This window comes from Phyllobates terribilis, unplaced genomic scaffold (assembly GCF_046119375.1).
Source record: "Phyllobates terribilis strain yellow unplaced genomic scaffold, ASM4611937v1 Scaffold_17__1_contigs__length_24005725, whole genome shotgun sequence".
In the NCBI taxonomy this organism is placed as follows: Eukaryota; Metazoa; Chordata; class Amphibia; order Anura; family Dendrobatidae; genus Phyllobates; species Phyllobates terribilis.
In genome coordinates, this window is record NW_027362777.1 from 12049291 (window position 1) to 12075705 (window position 26415).

The window sequence follows — 26415 nt, forward strand, 5'->3', positions numbered from 1 at the left end:
ACCTTTTGTGCTGCATTTGTCTACAAGTGACTTCTGCTGTGTGTGTTAAATTGCATGGAAACTGTTGGTTTGGTCCAAATGGTGGATAAGGGAGGGGTGAGAAAGAAGAGGGGTTTGGGAGAAATTGTTAATATTTTCTCAATATTTCCCTGACAGTGAGTCTATGAGAAACGTATTCAGCGGCAGACTCCGAAGGAAGAAACTGCTTGTTGTCTGTGGCCTAAAATATATAGGTTTTATTACTAGATGTAAAGAAAAAACTAAATACTGTCAAATAATAAATCTCCTTATATGCTTCCCATCGTTATCTCCAATAGCTGTATTATTGCACAGGATTTTTATGATGTTTCATTGGCTTATCTTCTTCTCATTCAGGTCACTACAATATCAGATCCTCTCAGTGAAGATCTTCTGTATAACAAAATTTTCCTGATTTACCCATCAAAGATGGATATGGACAGAGGCAAGATGGTGGAGAGGATATTACACCTCACCCTAGAGATCCTCTTCCGGCTTACTGGAGAGGTGAGAGATTCTGATGACATCACATTTAATTATTCTTATATACGGGAATAACAGGTGAACAGAACTGGAGAGGTGAGGACTCTGGAAATGTCTGTAGTGAGATTTATTAATGTGTCTCTCCATAACCAGAGATTAATCACGAGGCCTCCACCTCACCCCCTAATACATGAGGACATCAATGACCAGAAGATCCTAGAACTTACCTACAAGATGATTGAGCTGCTGACTGGAGAGGTGACACTGCTGGGAATGCTGGGACATTATACAGTAACGCTATGAAGGGATCGGGGGGGATGACGGTATCATTGTATGTGTCAGGTTCCTATAAGATGTCAGGATGTCGCCGTCTATTTCTCTATGGAGTAGTGGGAGTATTTAGAAGGACACAAAGATCTGTACAAGGACGTCATGATGGAGGTTCCCCAGCCCCTCACATCACCAGGTAATAGACAGGACTAAATACACACGGCCTATAATTATCTGTATGTAAAGAATGAATTCAGTCCCTGTATGTGTTTCCTCCAGGTCTATCCAGTAAGAGGACAACATCAGAGAGATGTCCCCGTCCTCTTCTTCCACAGAACTGTAAACAAGAAGATCCCAATGTTCCTCAGGATCATCAGGTAGATGGAGAGAAGGTGTCATGAGATCTCCCCTATGATGTGTAGACAGCTGTGAAGGTCTTGTGTTCAGTCTTGTTTTATCCACCAGTATTATATGTTTTATACTTGTGTAATGAGAACGGTGGAGATGACAGGATTAGAGCCGATCATAGATGTGACTTCTCCATCTGTTTTTGACTTTTATAATATTTGTTTCAGGGTGAAAATCTGACCCATATTAATACAACAGAGACATATGTGAGGGGTGATGAGCGGTGTACAGAGGAGATTCCTACATATGACTACACAGGTGAGTAGTAACCACTAAATGCAGAGAAGTCAGATTCTTCTAAGTCACCGGCTGTGGCTGCTTTATCGGTGGTGTAGTCCGGCCGTATCACAATCGTGTGATCACCATTTTGCTGCTGGAGCATAACATTCTCCTCCGTCCGAAAATGTTCAATTTACTTTGGGAAATTGTGAAAGCCCTTTTCTATAGAACTTACAACCTGGAGGATCCACCTACCCCCTGGGATTAGAAGACTCTGACCGTTACCTGCCCAGGTCTGTAAACTACAAAACCAAATGACAGCGTATGTAGAATGTGCTGACAAATTAGAAAATCACTTGAAGAAAAATATCATGATGGGCCTCTAAGAGAAAGCGGAGGGTAATGATGCTGTTTGCTTCCTAGAACCCTGATATCTTATTGAATGAATCTACCTTCTCTCCCTTCTGTGCTGCTGAATGTCCTCATATGGTCCCTACAAGACCAGGTCGAGTCTTTCTGGCCAAACTTCACTATATGTTCTACAACATTAAATGTGCAGTGAGGCCAAGTGTGAATTCCTGTACAATAACAGCAGAGTTTCCCTTTATCCTGACTTTTCAATTTATTTTAAAACCAACTAACTTCAAACAGGATAGTGATAAACTATACAGAAAACATTACACCTGTGCCATGATATATCTCTAAGCTGTGCGTGGCTGACGGCTGTAATATACATTTATTCACGCCTGCAGGAGATGTGGCATGGCTCGAGCCCTGGTTTCGTGGATTCACTTCACGTCATAAATTCCATTATGTTTTCAATCCTAAGAAATTCAGATTACTGCACAATCTCTCCTGAAATGGGGGCACTAATACTTTCTCTACTCTTCTGGTCAGGGCTCATTATTGCTCCAATGGTCCACCATAAATGAGTGTGACTCCAGTTTAGTGTTGGATTTCTCCCCTCATACATACGTTGTTGTTGGGGATGTTACATGTTTTTATATTCTTTCTTTTTTTTACAAGTTCATTCTGTATGATAGTTTCATTGTGGTTGGATTGGCCGGCCTCACTTATGTGAGTCTGTAACTCCCTGGTAGTCTTTCAGAAAGATCTCCATTGCGTCTTCCAAATGCCCGAGATCTAAATTTAAGACACCTCAGCTCTGCCATATTAAAAAAGTTCACTTTAAATGTCTAATATTTCTTCTTGGCACTCATCTGACAGAAAATATTGTCCCTTACGATAGTTTAGGTTGCCAAGAGCCACCGAGCCCCATACTCTAATTACCCCAGAGAGGTTTCGCCACTAGTTACTCATTTTTCTCTGATGAAGACTGTTGAGTTTGATCATTTCAATAGATTTTTTATTGTGTATAGTCACTGTTTTTGACTTTGTAATCCTCTGATTTAACCCCTTCCCGCAGCCAGTTTTGTGTTTCTAAACAGGCCCCATTTTTCAAATCACTTTACGTGGTGATAACTTTGGAATTCTTCACAAAGGATAATAGGAAACAAATGGACCTTACAAATTATTTTCCAACTTCTTTTGAATCTGACAATGCCCTATATATGGTTGTACACTACTGTCTGGGCACATGGCAGGTTAAGAAGGGAAGAAGCGCCATTTAGCTATTAGGAATGCAGATCTTGCTGGAATAGTTTGCAGACACAATGTATTGGGGGGCGCTGTTCATGGTCACCTGGAAGCTCAAAAGATGGCCACCACGAACAGGCTTGCCTTATCTAACCCGTTTACAGATTTCACAAATTAATAATAATAATATTTTTTTTTATTTTTATAGCGCCAACATATTCCGCGCACTTTACAAATATTAGGGGGGATTTATACAGACAATACAGAATAAGCATATCTCATATTGAAAGGAGTGAGGGCCCTGCTCACAAGCTTACAGTCTATGAGGAAATGGGGGAGACACAAAAGGTAGAATGTACATATATTGTATAATGCAGCCTTGATATACTAAATAGGATAAATAATAATACATGGACTGGTCGCCTGCCAGTATGTGTACAGTCCTGACCGAGGCTATTATGTGCATGGTTGGTATGAACCTGAACTTGAACAAGATTTTAATATGGGGGAAAACTGGGGCGGACAACTGGGATGGACAGATAGTGTGTAGAGGCGATACGCCACTCTAAAGAAATGGGTTTTTAGGGTCCACTTGAAACTGTGGGTATTGGGAATTAATCGAACTGTCCTGGGTAGTGCATTTCAAAGAATTGGCGCAGCACGCGAGAAATCTTGGAGACGGGAGTGGGAAGTTCGGATTATGGAGGATTTTAGTTTTAAGTCACTGGCAGAACGGAGGCCACGTGTAGGGTGGTAGACTGATGTAGGGGGGTACTGAAGCATGGAGCACTTTGTGGGTATGCGTGGTAAGTTTAAATTGAACTCTATATTGGATGGGTAACCAATGCAATGACTGGCACAGGGAAGAGGCATCGGTGTAGCGGTTGGCGAGGAATATGATCCTGGCTGCTGCGTTAAGGACTGATTGGAGAGGGGCGAGTTTAGTAAGAGGGAGCCCGATAAGTAGAGAGTTGCAGTAGTCCAGACGAGAATGAATAAGAGCTGCAGTAAGAGTTTTTGCCGAGTCAAAGGTGAGAAAAGTCCTGATTCTTGAGGTTTTTGAGGTGTAGATGACATGAACGAGCGAGTGATTTGATGTGAGAAGTGAAGGAAAGATCTGAGTCAAAAATGACCCCAAGACAGCGGGCTTGTTGCTGGGGAGTAATGGTTGAGCCACAAACGGAAATGGCAATTTCGGGCATAGATAGGTTAGTGGAGGGAGGAAATATGAGTAGTTCAGTTTCGGACAGATTCAGTTTTAGACAGAGGGAGGACATAAATTACTTCATAAATTTACGTCATAAACACAAATTACTTTGCTCATCACCCTTTAACCCCTCTACATGGATCTGGACTTACACAGAGACCCCTAGGCTTGGGCCACGGAGTTACCTGCTGTTCTGTGGAGTGAGATGGGAAGAAGAATAGTCAGGTAGCCGGGTCAGAACCAAAAGGATAGAGAAAATACAAACTCAGAAGACACAAGAGTAGTCAGTAAATGGGCCGGGGTCACAACAGGAAACAAATACACAAGCTGGGAGCTGAGCACAGAGGACTGAACCAGAGGAGGACAAGGCTGTATCTGGCAGCTTCCGGCAATATGCTTCTGTGGAAGTGAGGTTCAAAGGACCCCAACCCTTTGCTTATCCCTTGCCAAATTAACTTATTCAAGTGTATACGTGAAGCTTTGATGTCGGACAGACAGAGTCAGATACTGAACTTCTCTTGAAGAGAGATGGCGCAGAAAGAGGTGTTTATTATTCCAGCATAATATATATATATTCAGTATAAAGGAAGGTCCCAATAGGGTGTCGCCCTGAGGCAATTGAGCAATCACAGTAGTCTCTGGCCCATGGTATAGATAAGTCTCATTATGTTGTCCTATGGGGTTAAGTGTTCCCCCCACCAGATATTCTCCTCATTCGTCAGGATATTCTCTTGGGAGGTGTCATGTTGAATCCTTTGTCTCGTCTCCTTGTAAACAATTTGAAAGTCCACTTTTATAACCAGCTCCAACTAATCCTTTCAGGATATTTATATATATACACGAGTGCAGATATCTAATATATATATCAAGGTTTTCATAATATATATTAAAGTGAGGGTATATATGACTAAATGATATCCAATATAACAGATATATGCAAAACAAGATTCATAACATATAACAGAATATAAGTATAGATATTTTGTATACATCAGAGTTTCATATAATGTTTTTTAGTAGATTTTGGAATCTTATCTTTAACAGTCCCCCCTAAAAAACATTTTTGAAACCCTTCATCAGACCCCCTCTCTGCTTAGCACTTGTAGGAATACATAGCAACAATTTCACACAAAAGAATCTAGAGGTTACATTTAATAATATAAATTCTAGATATAACTAAATGAATACGGCTTTCACCACTCCCTTCTCCTTTGGCTGTGGGTGAACGCTCCAGCCGAAGTGCAAACACACAGACCCGCCCACGTACTTCTCCGCCCCTAGTGGGAGGAGCCAGCCGAGGCCAGATTCCCCAGACAAGCCTGTCCGCTACACTGCCGGATGGACCCGAACACACACACACCACCACAAACAAGGGAACTATACAGCTGCCACAATCAAGTGTTAAGGCCCCTTCACACATAACAAGATCGCCAGCGAAATCGCTACTGCGTGACGGGGCCTTTAAACTTATTACTTAAGACTGACTGTTTAATCTGGATTGTTGTCAAAGATTCTTCTGTCCAGTTATTAGTTTCCTCATCAGTCATTACCATTATAGGATCCACAGTTTTTATATTAATTTCCGTATACAAGGAACAACACAACATGCCATCATCGCTAGTATAATCATTATTACAAGAATCGCCATCCCCACCTGAACTAACCATTTCTGCCAGCCACTCATCCATGAGAAATACTGGTCCCATGGATCCTTGATCCCTGAATTTTCTTTAAATTCTTCTGATAAACTAGTAAGTTTCTTTAGAGCAATTGTTACTTTGCCTGTAGGGCCAACATTATCTGGAATATAGGTACAACAAGAGTCCCCGAACATCTTACATACGCCCCCTTCTTCTGAGTAATTGCTACCTGAGACTCGGGATTCTGAGCACTCACAAAAACAATGCAGTAAAGGATATACAGTCTCATGGCTGTGCTGGTGCTGGGGTCTTCTTGCAATGTGAAGCGTGGATCCAAGTGGCCTTCCCTTCGACTTTGACTGTTGTAGGTGTCACCAAGATCACTTGGAATGGGCCCTCGTATCTGGAAGGACTTCCGGACGTGCTTCTTAACGACCACCCAGTCTCCAGGTTTGATTGAGTGAGTATGCTCGTCACTGTCAGGGTCTGGGATAGAAGACTGCAGTATGTGTTATTGCAAGTTCTTTGGACAATTGTATTACATAGTTAACAATGGTATCTTGGGGGAAATACCCTCCCAACCTTGGGGCTCCTCCAAACAAAATCTCATAGGGAATCAGTTTGTGTTGGCCTGTCGGGGAGTTTCTGATTGAGTACAGGGCAATGGGAAGACCGTCTGGCCAGGGAATTTGTGTCTCCTGATTAATCTTCAACAATTTGGACTTTAAAGTACCATTCAGTCTCTCAACCTTTCCACTACTTTTGGGATTGTAAGGCGTATGAAGACTTAAGCTAGTTCCTACCATACTCCACAGATCCCTGTAGAGTTGGGCCGTGAATGCTGGTCCCTGGTCACTTTCTACTACTTCTGGTACCCCAAACCTACACACAACCTCTGTCATCAGTTTCTTAGCTCTGGTGCGGGCTGTCATGTTAGTGACTGGGTAGGCCTCAGGCCAACCTGAAAACATATCCACTATTACCAGAACATATTCATATTTCCCTACTTTGGGCATCTGAATATGGTCAACTTGGATTCTCTGAAATGGGTATAGTGGTTTTGCCAGATGTTTTGGTGGAGTCTTCCCTGTTTTTCCTGGATTACAAGTTGCACAGACCAAGCAGGCCGGCTGTGGTTGCTTTTTCGATGGTGTAGTCCGGCCGTATCACAATTGTGTGATCACCATTTTGCCTCGAGACCACAACATTCTCCTTCTCCAAAAACTATTCAAATGACTTTGGGCATCGAAAGCCCTTTTCTACAGAAATAAGAGCCTGGAAGATCCATCTACCCCCTGGAATTAGAAGACACTGACCGTTACCTGCCCAGATCTGTAAATGACAAAGCCAAAAGACAGCATACGTAGAATATGCTGACAAGTTTGCCCACTGACAAAGACATGAACAGTCTATAATTTTAAGGGTAGGTAAATTTTAACATTGAGAAATAGAATATCCAAAAAAAATCAAGAAAATCACATTGTATAAATTAGATAAATGTATTTGCATTTTCAGTGAGAAATAAGTATTTGATCCCCTACAAACCATTATGAGTTCTGGTTCCTACAGACCAGTTAGACGCTTCTAATCAACTCGTTACCTGCATTAAAGACAGGTGTCTTACATAGCCACCTGTATAAAAGACTCCTGTCTACAGACTCAATTAATCAGTCAGACTCTAACCTCTACAACATCGGCAAGACCAAAGAGCTGTCTAAGGATGTCAGGGACAAGATCATAGACCTGCACAAAGCTGGAATGGGCTACAAAACTATAAGTAAGATGCTGGGTGAGAAGGAGACAACTGTTGATGCAATAGTAAGAAAATGGAAGAAATACAAAATGACTGTCAGTCGACATCGATGTGGGGCACCATGCAAAATCTCACCTCGTGGGGTATCCTTGATCATGAGGAAGGTGAGAGATTAGCCTAAAACTACATGGGGGGAACTTGTTAATGATCTCAAGCAGCTGGGACCACAGTCACCAAGAAAACCATTGGTAACACATTACACCTTAAAGGTTTAAAATCCTACAGTGCCCACAAGATCCCCCTGCTCAAGAAGGCACATGTGCAGGCCCTTCTGAAGTTTGCCAATGAACACCTGGATGCTTTTGTGAGTTATTGGGAGAAGGTGCTGTGGTCAGATGAAACAAAAATTGAGCTCTTTGGCATTAACTCAACTCACCGTGTTTGGTGGAAGAGAAATGCTGCCTGTGACCCAAAGAACACCATCCCCACTGTCAAGCATGGAGGTTGAAACATTATGTTTTGGGGGTGTTTCTCTGCTAAGGGCACAGAACTACTTCACCGCATCAATGGGAGAATGGATGGAGCCAAGTACCGTAAAATTCTGAGTGACAACCTCCTTCCCTCTGCCAGGACATTAAAAATGTGTCGTGGCTGGGTCTTCCAGCAAGACAATGACCCAAAACATAGAGCCAAGGCAACAAAGGAGTGGCTCAAAAAGAAGCACATTAAGGTCATGGAGTGGCCTAGCCAGTCTCCAGACCTTAATCCCATAGAAAACTTATGGAGGGAGTTGAAGCTCCGAGTTGCCAAGTGACCGCCTCAAAATCTGAATGATTTAGAGATGATCTGCAAAGAGGAGTGGACCAAAATTCCTCCTGACATGTGCGCAACCCTCATCATCAACTACAAAAAGCATCTGACTGCTGTGCTTGCCAACAAGGGTTTTGCCACCAAGTATTAAGTGTTGTTTGCCAGAGGGATCAAATACTTATTTCTCACTGCAAAATGCAAATAAATTTATCTAATTTATACAATGTGATTTTCTTGATTTGTTTTTGGATATTCTATCTCTCAATGATAAAATTAACCTACCCTTAAAATTATAGACTGTTCATGTCTTTGTCAGTGGGCAAACTTACAAAAAGAGCAAGGGATCAAATAATTATTTTCTTCACTGTATATCTGCACTGGTTTTAGTGAATAAAAAGGAATAGACTAGGAGTTTATAGAATATACATTTATTTAGATGGTAAAACTTCTGATTAAAATACTGGAATCTATTGTAAAAATAGAGTACATGGGTGCTTCTCTGTTCACGTTCGGTCAGGCCTTTGTTTATGGGAGTGTGTGGAAAGACTGACGGTTCCTATAGGGCAGTGCTGGCGAACCTATGGCACGTGTGCCAGAGGAGGTACGCAGAGCCCTCCCTAAGGGCACGCGCGCCATCGCCTCAGCACTAGCGCTCCAGGACCGGGCCCGGAGGGTGAGTAGCTCGCCGACGTCGGCCCCTACTTCAGCTAGATGTAAGTTCTAGGACGCACATCTAGCTGAAGTGTATTGCAGCGCACGAAGTTACCAGGCCTGTGTGCTGCAATACATGCTGCAGCTGACGTTTGCGTACATGCGACTGAGCGCATAGCAGTGACGTCGTCATGTACCCCTGTCGCTTGGACGCTGGTCAGCTGCCGGTTTCAGAAGGTGAGGGGTGCCAGCAGGATGGGGACACATATACAAGAATGGGGAATATACCAGCATGGGGGCACATATACAAGAATGGGGAATATACCAGCATGGGGGCACATATACAAGAATGGGGAATATACCAGCATGGGGGCACATATACAAGAATGGGGAATATAACAAGATGGGGGCACATATACAAGAATGGGGAATATACCAGGATGGGGGCACATATACAAGAATGGGGAATATACCAGGATGGGGGCACATATACAAGAATGGGGAATATACCAGGATGGGGAATATAACAGGATGGGGGCACATATACAAGAATGGGGAATATACCAGCATGGGGGCACATACACAAGAATGGGGAATATGCCAGGATGGGGGCACATATACAAGAATGAGGAATGGGGAATATACCAGGATAGGGGCACATATACAAGAATGGGGAAGATACCAGGATGGGGAGTATACCAGGATGGGGGCACATATACAAAAATGGGGAATATACCAGGATGGGGGCACATATACAGGAATGGGGAATATACCAGGATGGAGGCACATATACAAGAATGGGGAATATACCAGGATGGGGAGTATACCAGGATGGTGGCACATATACAAGAATGGCGAATATACCAGGATGGTGGCACATATACAAGAATGGTGAATATACCAGGATGGGGGCACATATACAAGAATGGGAAATATACCAGGATGGGGAATATACCAGGATGGGGGCACATATACAGGAAGGGGGAATATACCAAGATGGGGAATATAACAGGATGGTGGCACATATACAAGGATTGGGCAATATATCAGGATGGGGGCATGTATATAAGGATGGGGAGTATACCAGGATGAGGACACATATACAAAAATGGGGAATATACCAGGATGGGGGCACATATACAAGAATGGGGGCACATATACCAGGATGGGGAGTATACAAGGATGGAGGCACATAAACAAGAATGGGGAATATACCAGGATGGGGAGTATACCAAGATGGGGGCACATATACAAGAAAGGAGAATATACCAGGATGGGGGCACATATACAGGAATGGGGTATATACCAGGATGGGGGCACATTTACAGGAATGGGGAATATACCAGGATGGGGAATATATTATGATGGGGGCACGTATACAAGGATGGGGAGTATACCAGGATGGGGACATATATACAAGAATGGGGAATATACCAGGATGGGGAGTATACCAGGATGGGGGCACATATACAAGAATGGCGACTATACCAGGATGAGGGAACATATACAAGAATGGGAAATATACCAGGACGGAGGCACATATAGAGGAATGGGGAATATACCAGAATGGGAGCACATATACAGGAATGGGGAGTATACCAAGATGGGGAGTATACCAGGATGGGGGCACATATACTGTTAAGGGAGGGCAATAACCCTTCACGGTTGACCAAGTGAGTATCAAATTATTATGTTGATTGCAATCCACAGAAAACCAAACGGAGGCAATGCTCTGTATGGGAGGATTCAAAGAATCTCTGATCCCGTTTATTTTGCTTAGCATTTTATATTGTTTTGAGTTTATTAATGTCCAATCACCTACAGCCATACTACAGTACTACAGGCTTGAGCCAATGTTAGTGCAATTATTACGGAAACACATATATGGTCATATTATCATCGTTAGTTAGAAGCACGCTGGAAATTTACACGGTCAATCCTGGCCTAGACTAGTTAGATAACAGAAGCAGGTGTCTGACAAAATGTTCTCTTGATAAAAAGTTAGTGTGAGAAAGTTCCATGTAAAGCATGAGAAAAGATGGAAAGAATGTATGTTATGCAAGGAGTGATAATAACATGATTTTGAAACAAGCAGACAAAATGGAGTTGCTATAGCATGAATATCAATATGTCCTTTACAATGCAAGAATGGCGAATATACCAGGATGGGAGATATACCCGGATGGGGGCACATATACAAGAATGGGGAATATACCAGGATGGGGAATATACCCGGATGGGGGCACATATACAAGAATGGGGAATATACCAGGTTGGGGGCACATATACAAGAATGGCGAATATACCAGGATGGGGGCACATATACAAGAATGGGGAATATACCAAGATGGGGAATATACCAGGATGGGGGCACATATGCAAGAATGGGGAATATACCAGGATGGGGAATATAACAGGATGGGGGCACATATACAAGGATTGGGGAATATATCAGGATGGGGGCACATATACAAGGATTGGGTAATATATCAGGATGGGGGCACATATACAAGGATTGGGGAATATATCAGGATGGGGGCACATATACAAGGATTGGGTAATATATCAGGATGGGGGCATGTGTACAAGGATGGGGAGTATACCAGGATGGGGACACATATACAAGGATGGGGAATATACCAGGATGGGGACACATATACAAGAATGGGGAATATAACAGGATGGGGAGTATACCAGGATGGGGGCACATATACAAGAATGGGGAATATACCAGGATGGGGGCACATATACAGGAATGGGGAATATACCAGGATGGGGGCACATATACAAGAATGGGGAGTATACCAGGATGGGGAATATACCAGGATGGGGGGCACATATACAAGAATGGCGAATATACCAGGATGGGGGCACATATACAAGAATGGGAAATATACCAGGATGGGGAATATACCAGGATGGGGGCACATATACAGGAAGGGGGAATATACCAAGATGGGGAATATACCAAGATGGGGCACATATACAAGAATCGGGAATATAACAGGATGGGGGCACATATACTTGGATTGGGGAATATATCTGGATGGGGGCACGTATATAAGGATGGGAAGTATACCAGGATGAGGACACATATACAAGGATGGGGAATATACCAGGATGGGGGCACATATACAGGAATGGGGAATATACCAGGATGGGGGCACATATACAAAAATGGGGAATATACCAGGATGGGGGAACATATACAGGAATGGGGTATATACCAGGATGGGGGCACAAATACAGGAATGGGGTATATACCAGGATGGGGGCACAAATACAGGAATGGGGTATATACCAGGATGGGGGCACATATACAGGAATGGGGTTTATACCAGGATGGGGGCACATATACAGGAATGGGGTTTATACCAGGATGGGGGCACATATACAGGAATGGGGAATATACCAGGATGGGGGCACATATACAAGAATGGGGAATATACCAGGATGGTCAATATATCAGGATGGGGGCACGTATACAAGGATGGGGAGTATACCAGGATGGGGACACATATACAAGGATGGGGAGTATACCAGGATGAGGGCACTTATACAAGAATTGGGGAATATATCAGGATGGGGGCACGTATACAAGGATGGGGAGTATTCCAGCATGGGGACACATATACAAGGATGGGGAGTATACTAGGATGGGGCACATATACTAGGATGGGGGTGAGCATATTCTTTATATCTGCAGTCTCATACCGCTGCTCCTGTCTGTGGCTGCTCTATGCTGCCCCCATCTGCTCTCTGTAGGCATTGTTTTTTCTAAGCTAAAACCTCAGTATTCAGGTTAAATTGCCATGTTGGCACTTGGTGATAAGTAAGTGGGTTTTGGTTTGCAGTTTGTGCACTCGGTCTCTAAAAGGTTCGCCATCACTGCTATAAGGGAATTCAAGAAAATGGAGAGTTAGTGAAATGGAGAGAGCTGTGAGTATTAATCAGATACACAGTTGTGCAGGAGGTACCTGGTAACTCTTGTTGCCGATCTGGATTTGCTTGATGAAGGTATATATGGAAAGTGTTTTTTCTTGTTATTCCAATGGGATTACTAAAAAGAGATGGATATATAAGGTAATTGCTTACTATAGACTGCCAGAGAGAAAGGTTTAATTCTTAGTTACCTGGTGACCTAATTGGTCCAGACGATCCAATGTGAAAGTTAGTACAGGCTTACTACTTGTGATGGAAACCTATGTATAACAATCAGGAAATTACCGAATTAGATAAAGGGTGGGCAGCGTTATAGGTTGGATTATAAGGGCCCCCTGTGATACAGCGATGATGAGCTTGTGGGTTAATAGTAACTTACTTCCTGTGTTTGGGGAGGGGGTATCAATGGGCTCCACGGCCACTTGTATCGTCTGCTGCAACCAGGGTTCGTAGTCAAGATGGTCTGGTCAGTAGTTACAGGCGTTGATTATACTCTGCTGAGCAGCTATATTGAATTGCTGATGCAGTATTCAGTGAACCTGTGAGAGACAGGGGGGATCCGTGAGGATATCGTGCAGCTTTAAGGTGCCTTAGGGCAAGTACTGCGCGTGGTATAGTGTCAGGACACTTACCGTGGATTTAGAGGTACGTGGTGTCTGCGCAGCTAGGTATGCATCTCGTAGCTGCTGAGGTCAGTAGGTGGTATGATAGTGGTAGCTTTGGTGTACCGTGCTGCCAAAAGCTCGCCCTGAGTTATTTGCTGTCTGGGGGTCATGCTAGACACTCACCGGTGCTCCAGGGGTAGGAGCGATTGGTAGCTTGAACACTTGGCTGCCGGCGCTGCTAGAACTATATGGCGGTGTTGCCTTAGTTACCACTGGTAGATGGACAGTGCAGGGTCTTCTCCGAGGTAAGGAGTCGGTGTAGTAGGCGGCACTTGGAAGCGTCTAGTCACGACCGGTGACTAGGTGCTGCATCCACTTGGGAAATTTGGCGCTCAGCGCTGCAGTGCTTAAGGACCTGCGTGATCACGTGTGTGATGTTGTCAGAGTCTGTACGGAGGCCTCAGAGGACCAATTTTCCTACACTTTTCGGAAATCTCTTTCCTTCGTCAGGGATGGTCTTTGCAGAGTCTGTGAGCTTTTTATACACATTTTGATGAATTGGATACAGGTGTCTGCTGTCAATCAATCAGTTTCATGACTGGGTTCAATTAAAGGCGAGCAACTCTATTTCACTGTTAAGGCCTTTTGGCCTCAGAGTGTCCAATTGAAATATGTTAAACGCACGCCGCTAGGTTCAGATAGGGCGAGACGGGTTTCATGAATTCTTTGGAATCCAAGGGAACCATTACTCAGGGCGATCTTAGGCTGCAGCTTCACTCAGGCACACGATAGATTCAATTACTGACCAGACACATCTGACAAGAGTCTTTTTCAACAGTTTAACAGTGGAATATAATCTGAAGCACGGCCAGTACAATTCAGGGATATTACAGCAATAATCTTCATTACAGTACAGTCTGAGTTTGAGCAACCGGTTCCAGTAACAATACAGTAGTTTGTTCACAAGGCACAGTATTACAGTCTCTTCAGTAGCATAATTCAGCATAGATTAGATCTGTTAGCAGCACACTTCTATGCATACACAACCACAGGCTTTTCATTTACAAGGACACAATAGTATACTGCATTCTTTATCCTGCATGGAGATGGAGGGTTTGATGAGAGAGATGATCCTTGTGACAGTCCTTATCTTCCTGCCCGATAATACTCTGCACTGTTAGTTCAGGGAGTTTATCTGACCTGTGTTTAGTTTCTCTCCTGATCTGAATCCTGTTCAGTTGCCTTCTGTCAGGTCCTGATAACACACCACCTTTCTATTTGGCTTCAGCGAGACTACAATAACAAGTTCCCCACAATCCCACTGGGGCTCTGCTAAAACAGTCCCTGTCTCCTTTAACCCCTTCAGTTGCTGGATGCTTCTGAAGCACAACACTTCCTGTCGCTTGTGCTTGTGTTGTTTGTAACAATTGCTGGATGCTTTGGAGGCAACAGCACTACTTCTGCATGTCACAAATATCCAGTGGCTTTCTGCCCTGGACTATGCTTAATAAAGTTGCCTTTGCGCTAATATTTCTGTACCACTTGAATACCCATTACTTTGATGTTTGCGTGGAGTCCCCATGTTTTTAATAAAATGCTTAGATAACGGGTGGCCCTCAAATTTATTTTTAGTATTCCTTAAATGCTCACCTATCCTGGTATTCATCTGACGAATGGTGCTCCCTATATACAGCTTGTTGCATGACACTGTAGACCATATATTACGCTATTAGTGCAACAGATTATGTGGTCTTTAATAGTGTATTCCATTTAATAGTGTTGGTTCCATTAGTCACAGTTATTTGTTTCCTGCTGCCTAGTGTTTTGCAAACCTTGCCTTTTCTGCATGGGAAAAAGTCGGGTGTATTGAAAAAGGAGGGAGTCCTGGAGATAAAGGGATTTTTTTTTTACAGATGGAGCAACCATAATCCCCAGATTACTGGCTTTCCTAAAGATGAATCTTGGAGCCTGGGGTATAAGGTCACCTATAATCTTATCATCCTGTAACTTGTTCCAGTGGCATTTTACAATTTTCTTCATAATATGTATATTTCAATTAAAGGAAGTTATGATAGGGGAGATATTTATGGACTTAGACGTCTCCTGATCATGGTTGTTTTTATTTTTATTACCTACAAGAAGTGTGGAACGTGGCATGTATTCACTTGCTCACGAGTGGAAATGATCTGTTGATGGTCATAGCCTTTTTCTAGAAATTTATAAGTTAGAAGATTGGCCTCATTTTCAAAGTCTTGAGGATTTGAGCAGTTGCAGTGCAGTCACATATATTGGCTCTGCGGTACATTTAGAAGCCAGCTGGGTAAATGACAGTTGGCTCTGGAAATAAAGCTGTTTGTATCAGTCAGTTTGAAGAATGTGCTAGTCTCAATTTTACCTTCTTTGATGCAGATAGTTAAATCTAAGAAGATAATTTGTTCTGAGCTAGTGGGGGAGGAAAAATTCAAAAAGAAGTCATTTGTGTTGATACCTGCTATAAATTCAGAAAGGGAGGATTGGTCGCCTGACCAAATGAAAAGGACATGATCAATAAACCTCCGCCTGAGGACCAGGTTCACACTTAGTGTTCCATGAGGGTATATTGTGGTGAATTCCCACATCTCCACGTAGAGATTGGCGTAACTAGGTGTGAACCTCGTCCCCATGGTGGTCCCCCATCACTGGGTATAGTAGTTATCCTCATATCAAAAGGGATTATGATTTAAAATAAACAACATAGTCTCCTGTATGTAGTTGATTTGGTCCGGGGGCATTCTGCTATATTTGTTTAAGAAGTGAGTTACTGCTTGACACCCCTTTTGGTGTTGAATAAAAGTGTATAGACTGGAGATGTCAATAGTGCCAAGAATGTAATGGCTCTGCCATTGGACCTCATTCAGCTACCTTAGGGCATGTGTTGTATCCTTAAGGTGTGATGGTAGGAGTGGGACTATATTATGCAGGTGCTTTTTGACATAATTGGAAAGGTTTGAGGTCAGGCTATGAATGCCAGAGATTATGGGTCTTCCTGGAGGGTTGTCTAAGGATTTATGGATCTTTAGTAAGTGATAGAATATGGCCGTTCTAGGGTGTAGGGTGTAAATATACTCACATTCATGTTTTGAGTCCTAGATTGATCAAAGCCTTCCTTTCTTTTGTGTAAAGTAGAGTAGGGCCACTGGTCACGCGTTCATACGTTTGTTTGTCACTTAGGAGTCTTAATGATTCATTGTGATATTGATGGTGATCAAGTATCACAATTCTCCCTCCCTTATCCGCCGGCCGTATAATTATATTATTATTGCTTTGCAGTTGTTTGATTGCTAGACACTCTTTTCGAGTGAGGTTGTTTTTGAAGTTTGAACACTTTTTTTTACTAACTCACCAAATGTCATCTTTAACATTTTTCTGGAAAGTTTCCATTGATGTGGAATACTGGTTCAAGGGGTGAAAGTTTGATTTGTTTTTTAGATGCGTGTGTTTATAGTTATTGGTAAGGGAATCAGAGGAGGGTTTGATAGGCAGTAGATGTATTTTTTAGAAAATGCTTCTTAATGGCTAGTTGCCTCATAAATTGTTTGCCTATGAAGGTCTCAAATTTATCGAACTTATCAGACGGGGCGTAGTTTAATCCTTTATTAAGCAAAATGACTTAATTTGGTTTTAGAGAGTAATGACTTAACTGAAAACCATACATCTATCTTCAATTTATTTCCTGAGGTGGTATTGTTTTCTTTTGGGAACAAGTTACAGGATGATAAGATTATAGGTGACGTTATACCCCGAGCACCAAGATTCATCTTTAGGAAAGCCAGAAATCTGGGGATTATGGTTGCTCCATCTGTAAAAAATCCCTTTATCTCCAGGACTCCCTCCTTTTTTAGTACACTCAGCTTTTTACCATGCAGATAGGTGAGCATTTAAGGAACACTAAAAATAAATTTGAGGGCCACCCGTTATCTAAGCATTTTATTGAAAAATATGGCGGCTCCACGCAAACATCAAAGTAATGGGTATTCAAGAGGTACAGAAGTATTGGCAAAAGGGCAACTTTATTAAGCAGATGTCCAGGGCAGAAAGCCAATGGATATTCCAATTGGACACTCTGAGACTAAAAGGCCTTAACAGTGAATAGAGTTGTTCGCTTTTAACTGAACCCAATCATGAAACTGGTTGATAGTAGACACCTGTATCCAGTTCATCAACATGTGTATAAAAAGCCCACAGACTCTGCAAGGACCATCCCTGACAAAGAAAACCGAGAGATTTCCGAAACGCATAGGAAAATTGGTTCTCTGTGGCCTCCTTATGAGCTCCGACCACATGACACACGTGATCATGCAGGTCTTCAAGCGCTGCAAACTGGAAAGTAATGTAACACCGCCATATAGTTCTAGCAACGCTGGCAGCCAAGTGTTCAAGCTAAAAACCGCGCCTACCCCTGGAGTACCGGTGAGGGTCTAGCATGACCCCCAGACAGCAAATAACTCAGGGTGACCTTCTGGCAGCACGGTACACCAAAGCCTTCACTATCATACCACCTACTGACGCTGGCAGCTACTAGACGCATACCTAGCTGCGCAGACACCACGTACCTCTAAATCCACGGTGAGTGTCCTGACACTATACCACGCGCAGTACTTGCCCTAAGGCACCTTAAAGCAGCACGGTATCCTCACGGATCCCCCCTGTCTGTCACAGGTTCATTGAATACTGCATCAGCAATTCAGTACAGCTGCTCAGCAGAGTATAATCAACGCCGGTAACTACTTTTCTGCAGAGTCTGAACTCGTACCTACTCCTGTTCGTTGTCACTGTACTTCCGTTTGTGAGTTTGTGGTCCACTCGCTACTTCTCTGCAAGTACCCTGTGGGTATCTGGTTCTGCCTTTCCCTTCCAGTCTGTTCTGTGTGAACAGAGCCCTGTCCACCGCGTCTGCGGTTTCGCTTTGCTCAGCCCTGTCCACCGCGTCTGCGGTTTCGCTTCCACCGCGTCTGCGGTTTCGCTTCCACCGCGTCTGCGGTTTCGCGTCCACCGCGTCTGCGGTTTCGCGTCCACCGCGTCTGCGGTTTCGCGTCCACCGCGTCTGCGGTTTCGCGTCCACCGCGTCTGCGGTTTCGCGTCCACCGCGTCTGCGGTTTCGCTTTGCTCAGCCCTGTCCACCGCGTCTGCGGTTTCGCTTTGCTCAGCCCTGTCCACCGCGTCTGCGGTTTCGCTTTGCTCAGCCCTGTCCACCGCGTCTGCGGTTTCGCTTTGCTCAGCCCTGTCCACCGCGTCTGCGGTTTCGCTTTGCTCAGCCCTGTCCACCGCGTCTGCGGTTTCGCTTTGCTCAGCCCTGTCCACCGCGTCTGCGGTTTCGCTTTGCTCAGCCCTGTCCACCGCGTCTGCGGTTTCGCTTTGCTCAGCCCTGTCCACCGCGTCTGCGGTTTCGCTCTGCTCAGCCCTGTCCACCGCGTCTGCGGTTTCGCTCTGCTCAGCCCTGTCTACCGCGTCTGCGGTTTCGCTCTGCTCAGCCCTGTCTACCGCGTCTGCGGTTTCGCTCTGCTCAGCCTTGTCTACCGCGTCTGCGGTTTCGCTCTGCTCAGCCTTGTCTACCGCGTCTGCGGTTTCGCTCTGCTCAGCCTTGTCTACCGCGTTTGCGGTTTCGCTCTGCTCAGCCTTGTCTACCGCGTCTGCGGTTTCGCTCTGCTCAGCCTTGTCTACCGCGTCTGCGGTTTCGCTTTTCTCTGCCTTGTCTACCGCGTCTGCGGTTTTGCTTTACTCTGTTTGTTGACCGCATCTGCGGCTCTGAATTTTGCCTCCCAGTCTGTACTGGACCCTACCCAGCCTGCCTGTTCCTGTATTCCCCGGTGTGGGTCAACAGCCGTGTCCGGAGTCTGACCTGGAGTAGACCCTGGTCTCTCTACTCGGTTCCTCCCCGGTGCACTGGCGTCGTATGCCGTCGTGCGACCTTGGTCGGATCGGGCAGATACTTAGTTACGCCCCTCCAGGCACTCTCCGGTTCATGGCACAGTGGAACCACTAAACACGCATACGCCAGTCAGTCCGGGCGTGTGCATTACATATAGTAAGCAATTACCTTAAATATCCATTAACTGCATCTCTTTTTAGTACTCCCATTGGAATAACAAGAAAAACCACTTTCCATATATACCTTCATCAAGCAAATCCAGATCGGCAACAAGAGTTACCAGGTACCTCCTGCCCAACTGTGTATCTGATTAACACTCACAGCTCTCTCCAATTCACTAACTCTCCATTATCTTGAATTCCCTTATAGGAACCTTCAGTCTTTCCACACACTCCCATAAACAAAGGCCTAATAATAATAATCTTTATTTTTATATAGCGCTAACATATTCCGCAGCGCTTTACATACATTATCGTCGCTGTCCCCATCGGGGCTCACAATCTAAATTCCCTATCAGTATGTCTTTGGAGTGTGGGAGGAAACCGGAGAACCCGGAGGAAACCCACGCAAACACAGGGAGAACATACAAACTCCTTGCAGATGTGGTCCTTGGTGGGATTTGAACCCAGGACCACAGCGCTGCAAGGCTGCAGTGCTAACCACTGAGCCACCGTGCCGCCCATAACAAACGTGAACAGAGAAGCACCCCTGTACTCTAGTTTTACGATAGTTTCCAGTATTTTAATCAGCACTTTTACCATTATCTAAATAAATTATATTTTTATATTCTATAAACTTCTAGTCAATTCCTTTTTTTCACTCAAACCAGCGCATATATACATATATAAGTTAGAAAATAACTTGCAGAAAAATATTATGATGGGCCTCTAAGAGAAAGCGGAGGGTAATGATGGTGTTGGCTTCCTAGATCCCTGATATCTTATTAGATGAATCTACCTTCTCTACCTTCTGTGCTGCTGAATGTGCTCATATGGTCCCTACAAGACCAGGTCCAGTCTTTCTGGCCAAACTTCACTTTTATGATCGACAACATTAAATGTGCAGTGAGGCCAAGTGTGAATTTCTGTACAATAACAACAGAGTTTCCCTTTATCCTGACTTTTCTATTTCTTTTAAAACCAACTAACTTCAAATAGGATTGTGATAAACTACACAAAAAACATTACAACTGTGCCATGATACATATCTAAGCTGTGCGTGGCTGATGGCTGTAATATACATTTATTCCCGCCTGCAGGAGATGTGTTGGCTCCAGCCCTGGTTTCATGGATTCACTCCACGTCATAAATTCCATTATGTTTTAGATCCCAAAGAATTCAGATTACTGCACAATCTCTCCTGAAATGGGGGCGCTAATACTTTCTCTACTCTCCTGGTCAGGACTCATAGTAGCTCCAATGGTCCACCATAAATGAGTGTAACTCCAGTTTAGTGTTGGAGCTCTCCCCTCATACAAACGTTAGGGATGTAAAAAAATTTAATTCTATGTCTTTTTCTTTATTTTACAAGTTCATTCTGTATGATAGTTTGATTGTGGTGGGATTGGCCAGCCTCACTTATGTGAGTCTGTAACTCCCTGGTAGTATTTTTAAAAAAAGGTCCCCATTACCTCTTCCAAATGCCCAAGGTCTAAATTTAAGACACCTCAGCTCTGCACTATTATAAAAGTTCTCTTTAAATGTCTAATATTTCTTCTTGAAACTCATCTGATAGAAAATATTGTCCCTTACGATAGTTTAGATTGTCTGGAGCCACCGAGCCCCATACTCTAATTACCCCAGAGAGGTTTCACCACTAGTTACTCCTTTTTCTCTGATGGAGACTGTTGCGTTTGATCATTTCAGTAGATGTGTTATTGTCTATACTCAGTTTTTCTCTACAGTAGTTAGTGCCCAAAATCCTCTGATTTAACCCCTTCCCGCAGCCAGTTATGTGTTCCTGATGAGGCCCCATTTTCAAATCAGACGTGTGTCACTTTATGTGGTGATAACTTTGGAATTCTTCACAAAGGATGATAGGAAACAAATGGACCTTACAAATTATTTTCCAACTTCTCTTGAGTCTGACAATACCCTATATATGAGGATATTAAAAAATGACCAAATTTAATACGTAAGTTACAAAAAGTTTAAAATGATTATTCTATTTTAAAAGGTGACTGGGAAGCTTAAAAACGGTGGAAGGAGGAAGGTTAATAGGAGTAGGGACACTGGAGATTAGTCCTGGTTAAGGTGCAATACGAGCTTCCTGGAAGGTCTGTGGATGACCACGTCGAAGGGTCCCCCCTATGGAAAAAGGAGGGGATTGGCTTAATGGCAGATTTTAGAGGTTACCTTCATGGATTATAAGGATTGTAGTTGGAAGATTTTGATGCAGAGAAGGGAGTGACTTCGCTCCTCAAATTACTGCCATTTCCTACTAATCATTTTTCCCTGCTCTCTTTGTCACTCAATACAGGTTATCGCCTTCACCCTATACAATTGGAAGTCGCCCCTTTCTCTGCATCAAAATCTTCCAACTACAATCAACCACTACAGGTACATGAACCTCCCCTAGGTAACTAGGATCTCTCGCATTTGAAGCACAAACCGACTCTTGTTTCTCTACAGTTTACCTGAATCTGGATAACCCACACCTGACCAGACCTACCCAACCCTTTATACATCCAATCAGGTTATTTTCTATCCTAATGATCCATGAAGGTAACCTCTAAAATCTGTCATTAAGCCAATCCCCTCCTTTTTCCATAGGGGGGACCCTCTGACGTGGTCATCCACAGACCTTCCAGGAAGCTTGTATTGCACCTTATCCAGGACTAATCTCCATGGTCCCTACTTTTATTAACCTTCCTCCTTCCACCGTTTTTAAGCTTCCCAGTCACCTTTTAAAATAGAATAATTATTTTAAACTTTTTGTAACTTACGTATTTAATAAGTTTGGTAATTTTTTAATATCCTCATTGTTATTACTTTTTGTCATACCCTACGTACCAGAGCAAGTTCACTTATTTTTAACATTGGAAATTCTCAGACAACTGTGGTAGTTGGCCTTTCTTGCAGCAGGCATAGGGCATACCCATTAGAGCCACCATTCTATTTATTTATTTAATAATACCCTATATGCAGTTGTACACTACTGTCTGAGCACATGGCAGGTTAAGAAGGGAAGGAGTACCACTTAGCTATTTGAATGCGGATTTTGCTGGAATAGTTTGTGGACACAATGTATTCGAGGCACTGTTCATGGTCACCTGGCATCTAAAACGATGGTCACATGAACAGGCTTGGCGCTATCTACTCCATTTTGCAGATCCCAGGGATTCTCTTGCTCATCACCCTTTAACCCCTCTACATGGATCTGGACACAGAGACCCCCTAGGCTTGGGCCACGGTGTTACCTGCTGTTCTGTGGAGTGAGATGGCAAGAAAAATAGTCAGGTAGCCGGGTCAGAACCAGGAGGGCAGAGAACATACAAAATCAGAAGACACGAGTAGTCAGTAAACGGGCCGAGGTCACAACAGAAACAAATCCACAAGCCGGGAGCTGAGCACAGAGGACTGAACCAGAGGAGAGCAAGCCTGTATCTGGCAGCTTCCAGCGATATGCTTCCAGCTTTAGTAGGGTGCGGTGCTTTCCAGTTGGCTGAAGCAGGGAACAGATTACTCCAGCTGGACAGCACACACACCCATACTGCCAGACTGGATAGTACTACAGGTCCCAGGCACCCTAATCTTAGTGGCTGGACAGAGCCTGCGCCGCCCAGAGCTTCTGGTTCTAACGTCTCCTCCATCACCAGCGCCGCCTGCAGAATGAATAAGGCTCCTGGTGAGAGAAGCAGACGTCGCAGGAGCAGATCCCAGAGGAGATGAGACACACCATTTACAGAAGCCCTAATATGACAAAATGGCAGAAAACCAGAGCAATAGAAATCCCCATAAACTGACTACATTATGGAAATTATAACCCTCAGTGAATTAATCTATAGGAGTAGTGACTATTTTGACTCCACAGTCACTTTCCACAAATTAGCACGCAGACTATGTTGGAGAGTGAAAATTTCAAATATACCATTTTTTACCCAACACATAGTGCCCAGATTATGCTCCATGAGACACACACCATAAGTTAAGTGGGTTCTTCTCACTGTAGTAATGCTAAATACATGGATGCTGAGTGTGGTTTGGGCTCTCTGCAAGGCGCAGAAGTGGGGGGGGAGATCTGACTTTGGGAGAGCGGATATTGCTGGATTAGTTAATGGAAGCCATGTTACTTTACAAGAGCCTTTGAGCCACTAATAATGAGGAAACCTCTGTTTTTCCACTGACAGATGATGGACCTGAGTGGGGACTTGTTTTTTGTTGAGATGAGTAAACGTCTTTATTGATATTATTTTCGCCTACATAACATTGGTGACTTTTTATTTCATATTTGGGAGGAAGAATGAACAAACAGTTGAACACCATGGTCTACTGCTTCATGCTATGAGGTTTTCTATTAGACTGTGAACTGTCATTGTCTTGGTGAATAATTATTTTTTTTACTTAACTTGCCATTTTTACTGACAGTTTAAATAGAAATGTTAAAATTGATTTTAATCTTGGCAGATGACTGTACCAGGAGATCAGAGGGACAGCTGACATCTTCTTCAATTTTCAAATCAGATGACCTTGAGATCCCACAGGATACAATTGAAGTGAATGCCATTACTCCAGATATACCATCATCCCTTCACAACAAAGATCAGTCATCTAATCCTTTGAAACACGTCCTGTCTTCTAATTCATTACCGACCGCTAAGGAAAATCAAAGTCATATAATAAGCATTAAAAAACAAACTGCTCCTAAAGCAAAGAAGGCATGTTCACGTTCAGAATTTGGAGATTGTTTTCCACTCGAAAAGTCTTTTTTTAAACATCAAAAAAATCACACAGTGGAGAACGGATTTTCTTGTTCCAAGTGTGGGAAATGTTTTAACCAGAAATCACTTTTTCTTAAGCACCAGAGAACTCACACAGGAGAGAAGCCTTTTTCATGTTCAGAATGTGGGAAATGTTTTAACCAGAAATCAGATTTGGTTAAGCACCAGAAAACTCACACAGGGGAGAAGCCTTTTTCATGTTCAGAATGTGGGAAATGTTTTATCCAGAAAGTTCATCTTGATAACCACCAGAGAACCCACACAGGGGAGAAGCCTTTTTCATGTTCAGAATGTGGGAAATGTTTTAACCAGAAGTCAGATTTGGTTACGCACCAGAGGAATCACACAGGGGAGAAGCCTTTTTCATGTTCAGAATGTGGGAAATGTTTTAACCAGAAGTCAGATTTGGTTAAGCACCAGAAAACTCACACAGGGGAGAAGCCTTTTTCATGTTCAGAATGTGGGAAATGTTTTATCCAGAAAACGCATCTTGATAACCACCAGAGAACCCACACAGGGGAGAAGCCTTTTTCATGTTTAGAATGTGGGAAATGTTTTAACCAGAAGTCAGATTTGGTTAAGCACCAGAGAACCCACACAGGGGAGAAGCCTTTTTCATGTTTAGAATGTGGGAAATGTTTTAACCAGAAGTCAGATTTGGTTAAGCACCAGAAAACTCACACAGGGGAGAAGCCTTTTTCATGTTCAAAATGTGGGAAATGTTTTATCCAGAAGTCAGATTTGGTTAAGCACCAGAAAACTCACACAGGGGAGAAGCCTTTTTCATGTTCAGAATGTGAGAAATGTTTTAACCAGAAGTCAGATTTGGTTACGCACCAGAGAACCCACACAGGGGAGAAGCCTTTTTCATGTTTAGAATGTGGGAAATGTTTTAACCAGAAATCATATTTTGTTAAGCACCAGAAAATTCACACAGGGGAGAAGCCTTTTTCATGTTCAGAATGTGGGAAATGTTTTAGCCAGAAATCATATTTTGTTAAGCACCAGAGAACCCACACAGGGGAGAAGCCTTTTTCATGTTCAGAATGTGGGAAATGTTTTAACTGGAAGGCGCATCTTGATTGCCACCAGAGAACCCACACAGGAGAGAAACCTTTTTCCTGTTCACAATGCGGAAAATGTTTTAACCGGAAAGCGAATCTTGATCGCCACCAGAGAACCCACACCGAAGAGAGGCCTTTTTCCTGTTGAGAATGTGGAAAAGGTTTTAACAAGAAATCAGATTTGATTTAGCAGAATTCACAAAGGGGAGAAGCCTTTTTCATGTTCTTAATGTGGGAAATGTTTTACAGGTAAATCAACTCTTAAAGAAGTTGTCCGGTACTTTTTTTTAAATTGCCCAATGTATTCAGCATGTGGGCATACAGTGCATACGGAAAGTATTCAGACCCCTTTAAATTTTTCACTCTTTGTTTGTTTCATTCCAGCCATTTGATAAATTCTAAAAAGTTCATTTTTTTTTCTCATTAAAATACACTCTGCACCCCATCTTGACTAAAAAAAACAGAAATGTAGAAATTTTTGCAAATTTATTAAAAAAGAAAACCTGAAATATCACATGGTCATAAGTATTCAGACCCTTTGCTCAGACACTCATATTTAAGTCACATGCTGTCCATTTTCTTGTGATCCTCCTTGAGATGGTTCTACTCCTTCATTGGAGTCCAGCTGTGTTTAATTAAACTGATAGGACTTGATTTGAAAAGGCACACACCTGTCTATATAAGACCTCACAGCTCACAGTGCATGTCAGACCAATTGAGAATCATGAGCTCAAAGGAACTGTCCAAGGAGCTCAGAGACAATTGTGGCAAGGCACAGATCTGGCCAAGGTTATAAAATAATTTCTGCATTACTCAAGGTTCCTAAGAGCACAGTGGCCTCCATAATCCTTAAATGGAAGAAGTTTGGGACCACCAGAAGTCTTCCTAGACCTGGCTGTCCA

General features: G+C 43.3%; 1 protein-coding gene across 1 annotated transcript; it reads left to right on the top strand.

The window, feature by feature from the left end:
• The first annotated feature begins 654 nt into the window (after nucleotides 1-654).
• Nucleotides 655-25863, top strand: LOC141176086 (uncharacterized). Its single transcript, XM_073660076.1, has 6 exons — nucleotides 655-759; nucleotides 844-967; nucleotides 1051-1148; nucleotides 1347-1437; nucleotides 21989-22087; nucleotides 24136-25863. The coding sequence occupies exons 2-6, from the start codon at nucleotides 934-936 to the stop codon at nucleotides 25659-25661; spliced, it is 1848 nt and encodes a 615-aa protein (XP_073516177.1). The 5' UTR covers nucleotides 655-759; nucleotides 844-933; the 3' UTR covers nucleotides 25662-25863.
• Nucleotides 25864-26415: the final 552 nt, after the last annotated feature.

Coding starts and splice junctions, on each gene's coding strand:
- LOC141176086 (XM_073660076.1), top strand. CDS start 934: ATGATGGAGGTTCCCCAGCCCCTCACATCACCAG. Junction 968..1,050: donor CCAGCCCCTCACATCACCAG/GTAATAGACAGG, acceptor TGTTTCCTCCAG/GTCTATCCAGTAAGAGGACA. Junction 1,438..21,988: donor TCCTACATATGACTACACAG/GTGAGTAGTAAC, acceptor CACTCAATACAG/GTTATCGCCTTCACCCTATA.